Source organism: Molothrus aeneus, unplaced genomic scaffold (genome assembly GCF_037042795.1).
Source record: "Molothrus aeneus isolate 106 unplaced genomic scaffold, BPBGC_Maene_1.0 scaffold_239, whole genome shotgun sequence".
NCBI classification, from domain to species: Eukaryota; Metazoa; Chordata; class Aves; order Passeriformes; family Icteridae; genus Molothrus; species Molothrus aeneus.
Window position 1 is genome coordinate 103,191 of NW_027098903.1, and position 15,497 is coordinate 118,687.

Consider the following 15,497-nt stretch of genomic DNA (forward strand, 5'->3'; position numbering starts at 1 on the left):
GCGGGGGGGGGGGGGGTGACACCAGGACTGGGGGGACCCTGGTGGGGACAGGAGATGGGGACAGGAATTGGGGGGGGGTCCCGGTACTGGGGGGGTCCTTGAGGTGACACCGGAGTGACACGGGGTGGGGGGGGGGGGGGTCCTGGGGACATTGGGGGAGGTGACAGCAGGACCCTGATGGGGACAGGGGGGGGATGGAATTGGGGGGGTGGTCCCGGTTTTGTGGGGGTCCTGGGGGGTTCCTGGGGGGGTCCCGAGTGACACCAAAGTGACACAGGGGGGGTGACACCGGAATTGGGGGGACCCTGTTGGGGACAGGGGCTGATGGATTTGGGGGGGTGGTCCCGGTCTCGGTCCCCGTGCCAGAGGGGGGGTCCTGGGGACACAGTGGGGGTGACACCGGAATTGGGGGGACCCTGTTGGGGACAGGGGCAGATGGAATTGGGGGGGTGGTCCCGGTCCTGGTGCCGGAGGGGGGGTCCTGGGGACACAGTGGGGGTGACACCAGAATTGGGGAGACCCTGTTGGGGACAGGAGAAGGGGACAGGTGGGGATGGATTTGGGGGGGTGGTCCTGGTCCCGGTGCCGGTGCCGGTCCCAGAGGGGGGGTCCCGGTGCCGGAGGGAGGGGTCCCGGGCGGGGGTCCTGAGTGACACAGGGGAGGTGACACCGATATTGGGGGGACCCTGTTGGGCACAGGGGCTGATGGAATTGGGGGGGTGGTCCCGGTCCTGGTGCCAGAGGGGGGGTCCTGGGGACACAGTGGGGGTGACACCGGAATTGGGGGGACCCTGTTGGGGACAGGAGAAGGGGACAGGGCTGATGGAATTGGGGGGTGGTCCCGGTCCCGGTCCTGGTCCCGGCCCAGAGGGGGGGTCCCGGTCCCAGAGGGGGGTGGGTCCCAGTACCGGGAGGGTCCCGGGGGTGTTCCGGGGGGGTCCAGAGTGACACAGGTGGGGGTGACACCGATATTGGGGGGACCCCGCTGGTGACAGAAGAAAGGGACAGGGCTGATGGAATTGGGGGGTGGTCCCGGTTTTGTGGGGGTCCCGGTGCCAGAGGGGGGGTCCCGGGGCGGGGGTCCGGAGTGACACGGGGGGGGGTGACACCGATATTGGGGGGACCCTGTTGTGGACAGGGGATGGGGACAGGGCTGATGGAATTGGGGGGTGGTCCCGGTCCCGGTCCCAGTCCCGGTGCAGGAGGGGGGGTCCCGGGGTGGGGGGGGGGTCCGGAGTGACACGGGTGGGGGTGACACCGGAATTGGGGGGACCCTGTTGGGCACAGCGGCTGATGGAATTGGGGGGTGGTCCCGGTCCCAGGGGGGTGGTCCCGGTGCCGGAGGGGGGGTCCCGGTGCCAGAGGGGGGGGTCCCGGGCGGGGATCCAGAGTGCCATGGGGGGGGTGACAGCAGGACCCTGTTGGGCACAGCGGCTGATGGATTTGGGGGGGTGGTCCCGGTGCCGGTGCCGGAGGGGGGGTCCCGGGCGGGGGTCCCGTACCTGTAGATGTACCAGACGCTGCGGCGGGGGGGTCCCAGCAGGGGCCAGCTGGAGGAGAGCGGGGGCGCGGCCGGGAGGGGAGGGGGCGCGGCGCGGGGGGAGGGGGCGCGGCGGGACATGGCCGGCGCTGCGTGGGGAGGGGGCGCGGCCGCATCGCCCCCCCCGGGATGGGGTCCCCGGCAGGGCCCGGTGCTGGCGGCTGGGCCGGGCCGGGCGGGAGCGGCACCGGGAGCGGCTCTAGGACCCGGCGGAACGGGAACGGGAGCAACGGGAGGGACGGAGGCCGGGGAGGGACAGCGGGAAGGACCGGTGGGGAGGGGGGGACAGCCCCGGGAATGATCGGTGGGGAGGGGGCGCAGGGGGGACAACGGGAATTGGGGAGGGGGACAGTGGGAATTGGTGGGGAGGGGGGAGAGCCCCGGGAATTGGGGAGGGGGGACAGCCCTGGGAATTGGGGAGGGGGGACAGCCCCGGGAATGATCAGTGGGGAGGGGGCGCAGGGGGGACGGCGGGAATTGGGGAGGGGGACAGCCCCGGGAATTGGGGAGGGGGCGCAGGGGGGACAGCCCCGGGAATTGGGGAGGGGGGACAGCGGGGAATTAATGGGGAGGGGGCGCAGGGGGGACGGCGGGAATTGGGGAGGGGGACAGTGGGAATTGGGGAGGGGAACAGCCCCGGGAATTGGGGAGGGGGGAGAGCCCCGGGAATCGGTGGGGAGGGGGCGCAGGGGGGACGGCGGGAGAGATTTGGGGACGGGAATTATTGAGGAGGGGGCGCAGGGGGGACAGCGGGAAGAACCGGTGGGGAGGGGGGGACAGCCCCGGGAATGATCGGTGGGGAGGGGGCGCAGGAGGAACAGTGGGAATTGGGGAGGGGGGGACAGCCCCGGGAATTGGGGAGGGGGGAGAGCCCCGGGAATCGGTGGGGAGGGGGCTTGGGGACAACATGGGGACAACGTGGGGATGGGGGGGACGGCGGGGAATTGTTGGGGAGGGGGCGTTGGGGGGATTGGGGGGGACACTGCAGGGACAGGGGGGACAGCGGGGAATTATTGGGGAGGGGGCGCTGGGGGGACAGCGGAAGACGATGGGAGAGATTTGGGGACGGGGATATTGGGGAGGGGGCGCGGGGACGGGGGGGGGGATTTGGGGACATCGGGGGGGGCCCAGTTGGAATTTGGGGAGGGGGCGGCACAAGGAGCCGGCGGGGCCGTGGAGCGAGAGCTGGAGAGGGATGGGACCAGTACGGGACTGGGATGGACTGGGATGGACTGGGAGGGGATTGAGGGAGACTGGGAGGGACTGGGATGGACTGGGATGGACTGGGAGGGGATTGAGGGAGACTGGGAGGGACTGGGATGGACTGGGATAAACTGGGATGGACTGGGATGGAACGGGGGGAACTGAACTGGGATGAACTGGGACAGGACGAGGACGAGCACCAAGGGCAGTTCCAGCTCCCAGTACAGAACCAGTATGGGACCAGTATGGGACCAGTACAGAACCAGTATGGCTGGGACCAGTACAGCTCCCAGTAAACTTCCAGTATTGCACCAGTATAGATCCAGGACAGCTCCCAGTATGGCACTGGTATGGCACCAGTACAGCACCAGCACCCGGGACAGCTCCCAGTGCAGCTCCCAGTATGGCACCAGTATGGCACCGGTATAGAACCAGTACAGCGCCAGTATGGCACCAGTATGGCACCAGTTCGGCACCAGTACAGCTCCCAGTGCAGCTCCCAGTATGGCACCAGTATGGCACCGGTATAGAACCAGTACAGCGCCAGTATGGCACCAGTACAGCTCCAGCACCCGGGACAGCTCCCAGTACAATTCCCAGTACAGCTCCCAGTATGGCACCAGTACGGAACCAGTACAGCTCCAGCACCCGGGACAGCTCCCAGTGCAACTCCCAGTATGGCACCAGTATGGCACCGGTATAGAACCAGTACAGCACCAGTATGGCACCAGTTCGGCACCAGTTCAGCACCAGTACAGCTCCCAGTGCAGCTCCCAGTATGGCACCAGTACAGCTCCAGCACCTCCAGTACAGCACCAGTACCACTCCCAGTATAGAACCAGTACGGCTCCCAGTAAACTCCCAGTATGGCACCAGTACAGCTCCAGTACAGCATCAGTACCCGGGACAGCTCCCAGTACAGCTCCAGTATGACTCCCAGTATGGCACCAGTACAGCACCAGTACAGCTCCCAGTATGGCACTGGTACGGTACCAGTACAGCTCCCAGTATGGCACCAGTACAGCTCCCAGTATGGCACCAGTACAGCTCCAGTACCCAGGACAGCTCCCAGTATGGGCCCAGTATGGCACCAGTACAGCTCCCAGTAAACTTCCAGTATTGCACCAGTATAGATCCAGGAGAGCTCCCAGTATGGCACCAGTACAGCTCCCAGTAAACTTCCAGTATGGCACCAGTATAGAACCAGGAGAGCTCCCAGTACAGCACTGGTACAGCTCCCAGTATGGCCCCGCTATAGAACCAGTACAGCACCAGTATGGCACCAGTACAGCTCCAAATCAGCCCCAAAACGGCCCCAAAATTACCCTGAAACGGCCCCAAAACTGCCCCAAAACAACTGCCCCAAATCGGCTTTGAATCGGCCACAAATCGACCCCAAAACTGCCAAAAATCGACTCCAAAAATGCCCCAAATCTGCTCCCCCGACCCCAAAATTGCCCCACATCCACCCCACAACTGCCCCCCCCCTCCCCTCGGATTCACCCCAAATCCTCCGGCCCCAAACCAGCTCCAAAACTGCCCCAAATCAACACCAAAATTGCCCCAAAACTGCCCCAAATCAGCCCCAAAAATGCTCCACAACTGCCCTTAAAATGGCCCCAAAATTGCCACAAATCAACCCCAAATCTGTCCCAAATCTTTCCCCCAACCCCATAACTGCCCCCCTGGAGTCACCCCAAATTCTCCGGCCCCAAAACTGCCCCAAATGTGCCACAAATCAATCCCAAAACTGCCTCGAATCGACCCCAAAAGTGCCCCAAAACTGCTCCAAATCAACCCTAAAAATGCCCCAAAACTGTCCCAAAAATGCCCCGGAACGGCTCCAGAACTGCCCCAAATCAACTCCAAAAATGCCCCCGACCCCAAATCTGCCCCCCCGACCCCATAAATGCCCCAAAACTGCTCCAAAACTGCCCCAAATCAACCTCAAAACTGCCCCAAATTGGCCCCAAAAATGCTCCCAAAAATGTCCCCAAACGGCTCCAAATCGACCTCAAAAATGTCCCAAAATGGCTCAAAATTGCCCCAAATCAACCCCGTAAGTGCCCCCTGACCCCAAAACTTCCCCAAATCAGATCCAAAACTGCCCCAAAAAATGCCCCGAAACAGCTCCAAAAATGCCCCAAATCTGCCCCCGACCCCAAAAATGCCACAAATCTGCCCCAAATCAGATCCAAATCAACCCTAAAAATGCCCCAAAAACGCCCCAAAAATGTCCCAAAATGGCCCCAAATCGACCCCAAATCTGCCCCCGACCCCATAAATGCCCCAAAACTGCCCCAAATCAGATCCAAATCAACCCTAAAAATGCCCCAAAAACGCCCCAAAAATGCCCCGAAATGGCTCCAAATCGACCCCAAAACTGCCCCAAATCAGATCCAAATCAACCCTAAAAATGCCCCAAAACCGCCCCGAAACGACCCCAAAAATGCCCCCAAAATGTCCCAAAATGGCTCGAAATTGCCCCAAACCAACCCCATAAGTGCCCCCCGACCCCAAAACTGCCCCAAATCAGATCCAAAACTGCCCCAAATCTGCCCCTGACCCCATAAATGCCCCCAAACTGCCCCAAATCAGATCCAAATCAACCCTAAAAACGCCCCAAAAATGCCCCGAAACGGCCCCAAATCGACCCCAAATCTGCCCCCGACCCCATAAATGCTCCAAAACTGCTCCAAATCAGATCCAAATCAACCCTAAAAATGCCCCAAATCTGCCCCAAATCAGCCCCAAATCGGCCCCAAATCTGCCCCCGATGCCATAAATGCCCCAAAACTGCCCCAAATCAACCCAAAACTGCTCCAAAAACGCCCCGAAACAGCTCCAAATCGACCCCAAATCAACCCTAAAACTGCCCCAAATCAGATCCAAATCAACCCTAAAAATGCCCCAAAAACGCCCCCAAAATGCCCCGAAACGGCTCCAAAACGACCCCAAAACTGCCCCAAATCAGACCCAAATCAACCCTAAAAATGCCCCAAAACCGCCCCGAAACGACCCCAAAAATGCCCCCAAAATGTCCCAAAATGGCTCGAAATTGCCCCAAACCAACCCCATAAGTGCCCCCCGACCCCAAAACTGCCCCAAATCAGATCCAAAACTGCCCCAAATCTGCCCCTGACCCCATAAATTCCCCCAAACTGCCCCAAATCAGATCCAAATCAACCCTAAAAATGCCCCAAAAATGTCCCAAAATGGCCCCAAATCGACCCCAAATCTGCCCCCGACCCCATAAATGCTCCAAAACTGCCCCAAATCAGATCCAAATCAACCCTAAAAATGCCCCAAAAACGCCCCAAAAATGCCCCGAAATGGCTCCAAATCGACCCCAAAACTGCCCCAAATCAGATCCAAATCAACCCTAAAAACGCCCCAAAAATGCCCCGAAACGGCCCCAAATCGACCCCAAATCTGCCCCCAACACGTCCCAAAATGGCTCGAAATTGCCCCAAACCGACCCCAAATGCGCCCCCGAGCCCATGGGTGCCCCCCGACCCCAAACCCGCCCGTTCTCACCCCAAATCCTCGGGCCCCATGGGTGCCCCCCCGGCCCCGCGGCCGCCGCGGCCCCAAACGCGATGTGGGGCGGGGGGGGGAGGGGCGGGGCAGGGGGGGTCCCCAAGGGGGGGGAGGGGAGGGGACATTGGGGGGGGGGAGGGGACAGGGAGGGTCCCCAAGGAGGGGGGGGAGGGGAGGGAGGGGGGGGAGGGGTCCCAAACTGGGCCGGGCTGAACCGGGACAGGACCCGGGGGGGCCCCTCCCCCACCGCAGAGCCCCTCCCCCACCGGGACGGGGGGGGGGATTTTGGGGAATTTTGGGGATTTTGGGGGATTTAGGTGGAATTTGGGGGATTTAGGATGAATTTGGGGGGATTTAGGATGAATTTGGGGGATTTTGGGGGGATTTTTGGGATTGGGGGGATTTAGAAAGAATTTGGGGGGATTTAGGATGAATTTGGGGGATTTGGGGGGGATTTGGGAGGAATTTGGGGGGGATTTTGGGGGGATTTAGGATCAATTAGGGGGGATTTAGGATGAATTTGGGGGATTTTGGGGGGATTTGTGGGGATTTTGGGGGATTTAGGGGGATTTAGGATGAATTTGGGGGATTTTGGGGGGATTTTGGGCAATTTAGGATGAATTTGGGGGATTTGGGGGGGGGTTGGGGGATTTTGGGGGATTTGGGGGGATTTAGGATGAATTTGGGAGATTTGGGGGGATTTTTGGGATTTTGGGGGATTTTGAGGGGGATTTGGGGGGACTTAGAATGAATTTGGGGAATTTGGGGGGGGCTTTGGGGGATTTTGGGGGATTTTGGGGGGATTTAGGATGAATTTGGGGGGATTTGGGGAGTTTGGGGGGATTTGGGGGATTTAGGATGAATTTGGGGGATTTGGGGGGATTTTGGGTGAATTTGGGGGATTTAGGTGGAATTTGGGGGATTTTGGGGGATTTTGGGGGATTTAGGGGGATTTAGGGGGATTTTGGGGGATTGAGGATGAATTTGGGGGATTTGGGGAGAATTTTGGGTGGTTTGGGTGGGATTTGCGGGGATTTTGGGGGATTTAGGATGAATTTGGGGGGTTTGGGGGGATTTTGGGCAATTTAGGATGAATTTGGGGGATTTTGAGGGGATTTGGGGGGATTTGCGGAGATTTTGGGGGATTTTGGGGGATTGAGGATGAATTTGGGGGATTTGGGGGGAATTTTGGGTGGTTTGGGTGGGATTTGGGGTGAATTTGAAGCGGATTTGGGGTGGATTTGGGGGATTTGGGGGATTTGTGGGGATTTTGGGGGCATTTTGTTGGATTGGGGTGGATTTGGGGTGGATTTGGGGAGATTTGAGGGATTTTGGGGGGTTTGGGGTTTTTAGGCAGATTTAGGATCAATTTGGGGGATTTTGGGGGGATTTAGGATGGGTTTGGGGGAATTTAGGATGAATTTGGGGGGGTTTGGGGCATTTGGGGGATTTAGGATGAATTTGGGGGATTTGGGGGGGATTTGGGGGATTTTAGGGGGCCTGATGTAAAACAGAGGGGGATTTTGGGGTGGATTTTGGGGGAATTTGGGGGGGATTTGGGGTGGATTTTGGGGTCATTTTGGGGGGGATTTTGGGGGATTTTGGGGTCATTTTGGGGTGGATTTTGGGGGATTTTGGGGGAATTTGGGGGCATTTTTGGGGTGGATTTTGGGGTCATTTCGGGGAGGATTTTGGGGTCACTTTGGGGGGATTTGGGGTCATTTCGGGAAGAATTTGGGGGAAATTTGTGGGAATTCTGGGGCGATTCTGGGGCGATTTGGGGGATTTTGGGGTCATTTTGGGGGGGATTTGGGGATTTTGGGGTCATTTGGGGGTGGATTTTGGGAGATTTTGGGGTCATTTTGGGGTGGATTTTGGGAGATTTTGGGGTCATTTTGGGCAGATTTGGGGTCATTTCGGGAGGGATTTGGGGGAAATTTGTGGGAATTCTGGGGCGATTTTGGGGCGATTTGGGGTCATTTTGGGGGGGATTTGGGGAGGTTTCGAGGGGGTTCAGGAGGAATTTGGGGTTTTTGGGGTTTTTGGGGTTTTTTTGGGGTTTTTGGTCTCACCTGGGGGCGTCGAAGCTGTCGTAGGATCCCACGGTGTAGTGGCGGAACAGGCGCTTGGCTTTGTCACTGCGCGACTCTGGCGGGTTTGGGGTTTTTTTGGGGTTTTTTGGGGGTTTTTTGGGGTTTTTTGGGGTTTTTTGGGTTTTTTGGGGTCAGAGGGGTTTGGGGGATTTGGGGGATTTTGGGGTCATAGGAAGGGATTTGGGGGTTTTGGGTTTTTTTGGGGTTTTGGGTTTTTTTGGGGTTTTTTGGGGTTTTTGGGGTCAGAGAGGTTTGGGGGATTTGGGAGAGTTTTGGGGTTTTTGGGTTTTTTTTGGGGGGTATTTGAGGTCAGAGGGGTTTGGGGGATTTGGGGATTTTGGGGTCCAGGGAGGGTTTTGGGGATTTGGGGGTTTTGGGGTTTTTTTGGGGTTTTTGGGTTTTTTGGGGGTTTTGGGGTTTTTTGGGTTTTATTTGGGGTTTTTAGGGTCAGAGAGGTTTGGGGGATTTGGGAGAGTTTTGGGTTTTTGGGGTTTTTTTGGGGGGTATTTGAGGTCAGAGGGGTTTGGGGGATTTGGGGATTTTGGGGTGCAGGGAGGGTTTTGGGGATTTGGGGGTTTTGGGTTTTTTTGGGGTTTTGGGTTTTTTTGGGTTTTTTTTGGGGTTTTTGGGGTTTGGGGGATTTGAGAGAGTTTTGGGGTTTTGGGGTTTTTTTTGGGTTTTTGAGGTCAGAGGGGTTTGGGGGATTTGGGGATTTTGGGGTCCAGGGAGGGTTTTGGGGATTTGGGGGTTTTGGGGTTTTTTTGGGGTTTTGGGGTTTTTTGGGGGTTTTTTGGGGTTTTTGGGGTTTGGGGGATTTGGGAGAGTTTTGGGGTTTTGGGGTTTTTTTGGGGGTTTTTGGGGTCAGAGGGGTTTGGGGGATTTGGGAAGTTTGGGGGATTTGGGGTGCAGGGAGGGTTTGGGGAGATTTGAGGGATTTTGGGGTCATAGGAAGGGATTTTGGGGTTTTGGGGTTTTTTGGGTTTTTTGGGGTTTTGGGGTCAGAGGGGTTTGGGGGATTTTGGGGTGCAGGGAGGGTTTTGAGGATTTTGGGGTCTTTGGGGTTTTGGGGGTCAAGGGAAGAGATTTGGCAGTTTTGGGTTTTTTTGAGGTTTTTGGGGTCAGAGGGGTTTGAGGGATTTGGGAAGTTTGGGGGATTTTGGGTTTTTTTGGGTTTTTTTGGGGTTTTTTTGGGGTTTTGGGGTCAGAGAGGTTTGGGGGATTTGGGAGAGTTTTGGGGGTTTTGGGTTTTTTTGGGGTTTTTTGGGGTGTTTGGGGGATTTGGAGTTTTTGGGGTCCATGCAGTTTTTGGGGTCCAGAGGGGTTTTTGGGGTCCGGGTGGGGTTTTTGGGGTCCATGCGGGGTTTTTGGGGTTTTTGGGGTTTTTGGGGTCCGTGCGGGGTTTTTGGGGTTTCTGGGGTTTTTGGGGTCCGTGCGGGGTTTTTGGGGTTTTTGGGGTCCATGCAGGGTTTTTTGGGGTTTTTGGGGTCCATGCAGGGTTTTTTGGGGTTTCTGGGGTTTTTGGGGTCCATGCGGGGTTTTTTGGGGTTTCTGGGGTTTTTGGGGTCCATGCGGGGTTTTTGGGGTCCATGTGGGGTTTTTGGGGTCCATGCAGGGTTTTTTGGGGTTTTTGGGGTTTTTGGGGTCCATGCGGGGTTTTTGGGGTTTCTGGGGTTTTTGGGGTCCATGCAGGGTTTTTGGGGTCCATGCAGGGTTTTTTGGGGTTTTTGGGGGTCCATGCGGGATTTTTGGGGTTTTTGGGGGTCCATGCGGGATTTTTGGGGTCCATGCGGGTTTTTGGGGTTTTTGGGGTTTTTGGGGTCCATGCGGGGTTTTTGGGGTCCGTGCGGGGTTTCTGGGGTCCATGCGGGGTTTTTGGGGTTTCTGGGGTTTCTGGGGTTTTTGGGGTCCATGCGGGGTTTTTGGGGGTCCATGCGGGATTTTTGGGGTCCATGCGGGGTTTTTGGGGTTTCTGGGGTTTTTGGGGTACCTGTTTTTCCCTCGGGGGTCCGGGGGGGCACCTCCTCCACGCACTCGGACGGGAACCACCCGACCCTGCCTCGGGCCTGGCCCTCCCAAAATCCGCCCTCGCCCACGCTCAGCACTGCGGGGGCACCCCAAAATCAGAGACACCCCAAAAACCCAAAAATCCCCCCCAAAAAATCCCAAAAACCCAAAAATCCCCCCCAAAAAATCCCAAAAACCCACCCAGAAACCCCCAAAATCTCAAAAATCCCAAAATCCGCCCTCGCCCTTGCTCAGCACTGCGGGGGCACCCCCGAATCAGAGACACCCCAAAAACCCAAAAACCAAAAAAATCCCCCCCAAAAAATCCCAAAAACCCCAAAAATCCCCCCCAAAAATCCCAGAAACCCCCAAAATCCCAAAAATCCCAAAATGCCCCAAAAATCCCCCCCAAAAAATCCCAGAAACCCCCAAAATCTCAAAAATCCCAAAACGCCCCAAAATCCCCCATAGAGACCCCAAAATCCGCCCTCGCCCACGCTCAGCACTGCGGGGGCACCCCCGAATCAGAGACACCCCAAAAACCCAAAAATCCCCCCCAAAAAATCCCAAAAACCCCAAAAATCCCCCCCAAAAAATCCCAGAAACCCCCAAAATCTCAAAAATCCCAAAACGCCCCAAAATCCCCCATAGAGACCCCAAAATCCGCCCTTGCCCTCGTTCAGCACTGCGGGGGCACCCCCGAATCAGAGACACCCCAAAAACACCAAAAACCAAAAAAACCCCCCCAAAAAATCCCAAAAATCCCAAAAACCCCAAAAATCCCCCCCAAAAATCCCAAAAACCCCAAAACTCCCCCCCAAAACCACCCCAAACCCCAAAAATCCCGCCCAAAAAATCCCAAAACCCATCCAGAAACTCCAAAAATCCCAAAAAAACCCCAAAACCCCCAAAATCCGCCCTCGGTGGGGTCTCAGAATTTTTTTTGGGGTGGAATCCCCGAATTTTTGGGGTTTTTTTAGGGGATTTTGAGGAGGAATCCTGGGATTTTTTTGGGGTTTTTCAGGGATCAATCCTGGGATATTTTTGGGGTGGAATCCCAGAATTTTGGGGTTTTTTTGGGTTTTTTTTTAGGGGATTTTGAGGACGAATCCCGGGATTTTTTTGGGGCCAGTCCTGGGATGTTTTTGGGGCGGAATCCCAGAATTTTGGGGTTTTTTTGGGGTTTTTTTTGGGGGGATTTTTAAGGACAAATCCCGGGATTTTTTCGGGGCGGGATCCCGAGATTTTGGGGATTTTTTGGGATATTTTTCAGGAATTTTCTGTGGGTTTTTTGGGGTGGGATCTCGGGATTTTTGGGGTTTTTTGGGATATTTTTTGAGGAGGAATCCTGGGATTTTTTTGAACTTTTTTGGGGCAGAATCCCAGAATTTTGGGGTTTTTTGGGGTTTTTTTTAGGGGATTTCGAGAACAAATCCCGGGATTTTTTGGGGGCGGGATCCCGAGATTTTGGGGGTTTTTTAGGGGCCTTTTTTGGGGTTTTTTGGGGTTTTTTTTAGGGGATTTCGAGGACAAATCCCGGGATTTTTTCGGGGCGGGATCCCGAGATTTTGGGGGTTTTTTAGGGGCCTTTTTTGGGGTTTTTTGGGGTTTTTTTAGGGGATTTCGAGGACAAATCCCGGGATTTTTTCGGGGCGGGATCCCGAGATTTTGGGGGTTTTTTAGGGGCCTTTTTTGGGGTTTTTTGGGGGGTTTTTTGGGGGGTTTTTTGGGGTGCTTGCACCCACCCTTGATGCGCTCTCCCTTGCTGAGGCTGAGCTCGCCCTCGCCCTGGGCCTGGCTCAGGAAAGTTTGTGGGTTTGGGAAATTTTGGGCTTTTTTGGGAGATTTTGGGGTTTTTTTTTCAGGATTTTTCTGTGGTTTTTATGGGGTGGGATCCCAGGATTTGGGGGTTTTTTGGGCTATTTTTTGAGGAGGAATCCCGGGATTTTTTCGGGGTTTTTTTGGGGTGGAATCCCCGAATTTTTGGGGGTTTTTTGGGGTTTTTTTTAAGGGATTTTAAGGACGAATCCCGGGATTTTTTTGAGGCCAGTCCTGGGATATTTTTGGGGCGGAATCCCAGAATTTTGGGGTTTTTTTGGGGTTTTTTTTAGGGGATTTTTAAGGACAAATCCCAGGATTTTTTCGGGGGCTGAGCTCGCCCTCGCCCTGGGCCTGGCTCAGGAAAGTTTGTGGGTTTGGGAAATTTTGGGCTTTTTTGGGAGATTTTGGGGGTTTTTTTTCAGGATTTTTCTGTGGTTTTTATGGGGTGGGATCCCAGGATTTGGGGGTTTTTTGGGGTATTTTTTGAGGAGGAATCCCGGGATTTTTTCGGGGTTTTTTTGGGGTGGAATCCCCGAATTTTTGGGGGTTTTTTGGGGTTTTTTTTAAGGGATTTTAAGGACGAATCCCGGGATTTTTTTGAGGCCAGTCCTGGGATATTTTTGGGGTGGAATCCCAGAATTTTGGGGGTTTTTTTGGGTTTTTTTTTTAGGGGATTTTGAGGACGAATCCCGGGATTTTTTTGGGGTGGGATCCCGAGATTTTGGGGATTTTTTTCAGGATTTTTCTGTGGTTTTTATGGGGTGGGATCCCAGGATTTGGGGGTTTTTTGGGCTATTTTTTGAGGAGGAATCCTGGGATTTTTTCGGGGTCTTTTTGGGGTGGAATCCCCGAATTTTTGGGCTTTTTTTTGGCTTTTTTTTAAGGGATTTTACGGATGAATCCTGGGTTTTTTTGAGGCTTTTTGGGGGGGTTTTTAGGCGATTTTTAAGAGGAATGCCCGAATTTTTGGGGTTTTTTGGGTTTTTTTTTAGGGGATTTTGAGGACGAATCCCGGGATTTTTTTGGGGCCAGTCCTGGGATATTTTTGGGGCGGAATCCCAGAATTTTGGGGTTTTTTTGGGGTTTTTTTTGGGGGATTTTTAAGGACAAATCCCGGGATTTTTTCAGGGCGGGATCCCGAGATTTTGGGGATTTTTGGGGGATTTTTTTCAGGATTTTTCTGTGGTTTTTTTGGGGTGGGATCCCGGGATTTATTTGGGTTTTTTGGGGTATTTTTGGGGTATTTTTTGAGGAGGAATCCCGGGATTTTTTCGGGGTCTTTTTGGGGTGGAATCCCCGAATTTTTGGGGTTTTTTGGGGTTTTTTTTAGGGGATTTTTAAGGACAAATCCCGGGATTTTTTCGGGGTGGGATCCCGAGATTTTGGGGATTTTTGGGGGATTTTTTTCAGGATTTTTCTGTGGTTTTTTTTGGGGTGGGATCCCAGGATTTGGGGTTTTTTTGGGATATTTTTTGAGGAGGAATCCTGGGATTTTTTTTGGACCTTTTTGGGGCAGAATCCCAGAATTTTGGGGTTTTTTGGGGTTTTTTTTAGGGGATTTCGAGGACAAATCCCGGGATTTTTTCGGGGCGGGATCCCGAGATTTTGGGGGTTTTTTAGGGGCCTTTTTTGGGGTTTTTTGGGGTTTTTTTTAGGGGATTTCGAGGACAAATCCCGGGATTTTTTCGGGGCGGGATCCCGAGATTTTGGGGGTTTTTTAGGGGCCTTTTTTGGGGTTTTTTGGGGTTTTTTTAGGGGATTTCGAGGACAAATCCCGGGATTTTTTCGGGGCGGGATCCCGAGATTTTGGGGGTTTTTTAGGGGCCTTTTTTGGGGTTTTTTGGGGGGTTTTTTGGGGTGCTTGCACCCACCCTTGATGCGCTCTCCCTTGCTGAGGCTGAGCTCGCCCTCGCCCTGGGCCTGGCTCAGGAAAGTTTGTGGGTTTGGGAAATTTTGGGCTTTTTTGGGAGATTTTGGGGTTTTTTTTTCAGGATTTTTCTGTGGTTTTTATGGGGTGGGATCCCAGGATTTGGGGGTTTTTTGGGCTATTTTTTGAGGAGGAATCCCGGGATTTTTTCGGGGTTTTTTTGGGGTGGAATCCCCGAATTTTTGGGGGTTTTTTGGGGTTTTTTTTAGGGATTTTAAGGACGAATCCCGGGATTTTTTTGAGGCCAGTCCTGGGATATTTTTGGGGCGGAATCCCAGAATTTTGGGGTTTTTTTGGGGTTTTTTTTAGGGGATTTTTAAGGACAAATCCCAGGATTTTTTCGGGGCGGAATCCCGAGATTTTGGGGGTTTTTTAGGGGCCTTTTTTGGGGTTTTTTGGGGTTTTTTTTAGGGGATTTCGAGGACAAATCCCGGGATTTTTTCGGGGCGGGATCCCGAGATTTTGGGGGTTTTTTAGGGGCCTTTTTTGGGGTTTTTTGGGGTTTTTTTTAGGGGATTTCAAGGACGAATCCCGGGATTTTTTCAGGGCGGAATCCCGAGATTTTGGGGGTTTTTTAGGGGCCTTTTTTGGGGTTTTTTGGGGTTTTTTTAGGGGATTTCAAGGACAAATCCCGGGATTTTTTCAGGGCGGGATCCCGAGATTTTGGCGGTTTTTTAGGGGCCTTTTTTGGGGTTTTTTGGGGGGTTTTTTGGGGTGCTTGCACCCACCCTTGATGCGCTCTCCCTTGCTGAGGCTGAGCTCGCCCTCGCCCTGGGCCTGGTAGGGTCTCACGGCCAGGAAGGTGCGCCCGGGGACGGCTGAGTAAAGTTTCCTCTTCACCCCCCGGGACCCCAAAGTCCCCCCTGGGGTCCCCCCCGGGCCGGGGTCTCGGCTGAGGCCGCTGGAGCTGGGGGGGCACAAAGGGGGAGGGGGGGGGGACACGGTGAGACCCCCGGGAAATGCCAAAATTGGGGGTCCCCGAGTCCCAAATTGGGGTTCCTGAGACACCAAATGGGTGCTGGGGTCCTGATGTGGGGTCCTGGATGCAGAGACCCCCACCCAAACCCCAAATTTGGGGTCTCAGAGCCTTAAATTGGGGGTCCCCAAGTCCCAAATTGGGGTTCCTGAGACACCAAATGGGTTCTGGGGTCCCGATTTGGGACCCTGGATGCAGAGACCCTCACCCAAACCCCAGATTTGGGGTCTCAGAGACCCGAATTGGGACCCTGGCGTTCCAATTTGGGGTTCCCAAGTCTCAAATTTGGGGTTCTTGAGACCCCAAATGGGTTCTGGGGGGGGGGGATTTGGGATCCTGGATGCAGAGACCCCCACCCAAACCCCAAATTTGGGGTCCCAGATGCTTAAATTG

The 15,497-nt window shown here is 54.8% G+C and overlaps 1 protein-coding gene across 1 annotated transcript in view; it reads right to left on the reverse strand.

Annotated features, from left to right (window-relative positions):
* SHANK1 (SH3 and multiple ankyrin repeat domains 1) overlaps positions 1-15,497 on the reverse strand; it is a 61,036-nt gene that overhangs the window by 19,857 nt on the left and 25,682 nt on the right. The window contains exons 13-15 of the mRNA XM_066570141.1: positions 14,857-14,996; positions 10,364-10,477; positions 8,356-8,431 (exon numbers count right to left, since the gene is read on the reverse strand). Coding sequence (XP_066426238.1) covers positions 8,356-8,431; positions 10,364-10,477; positions 14,857-14,996 — 330 coding nt within the window. The remainder of the gene's footprint in view (positions 1-8,355; positions 8,432-10,363; positions 10,478-14,856; positions 14,997-15,497) is intronic.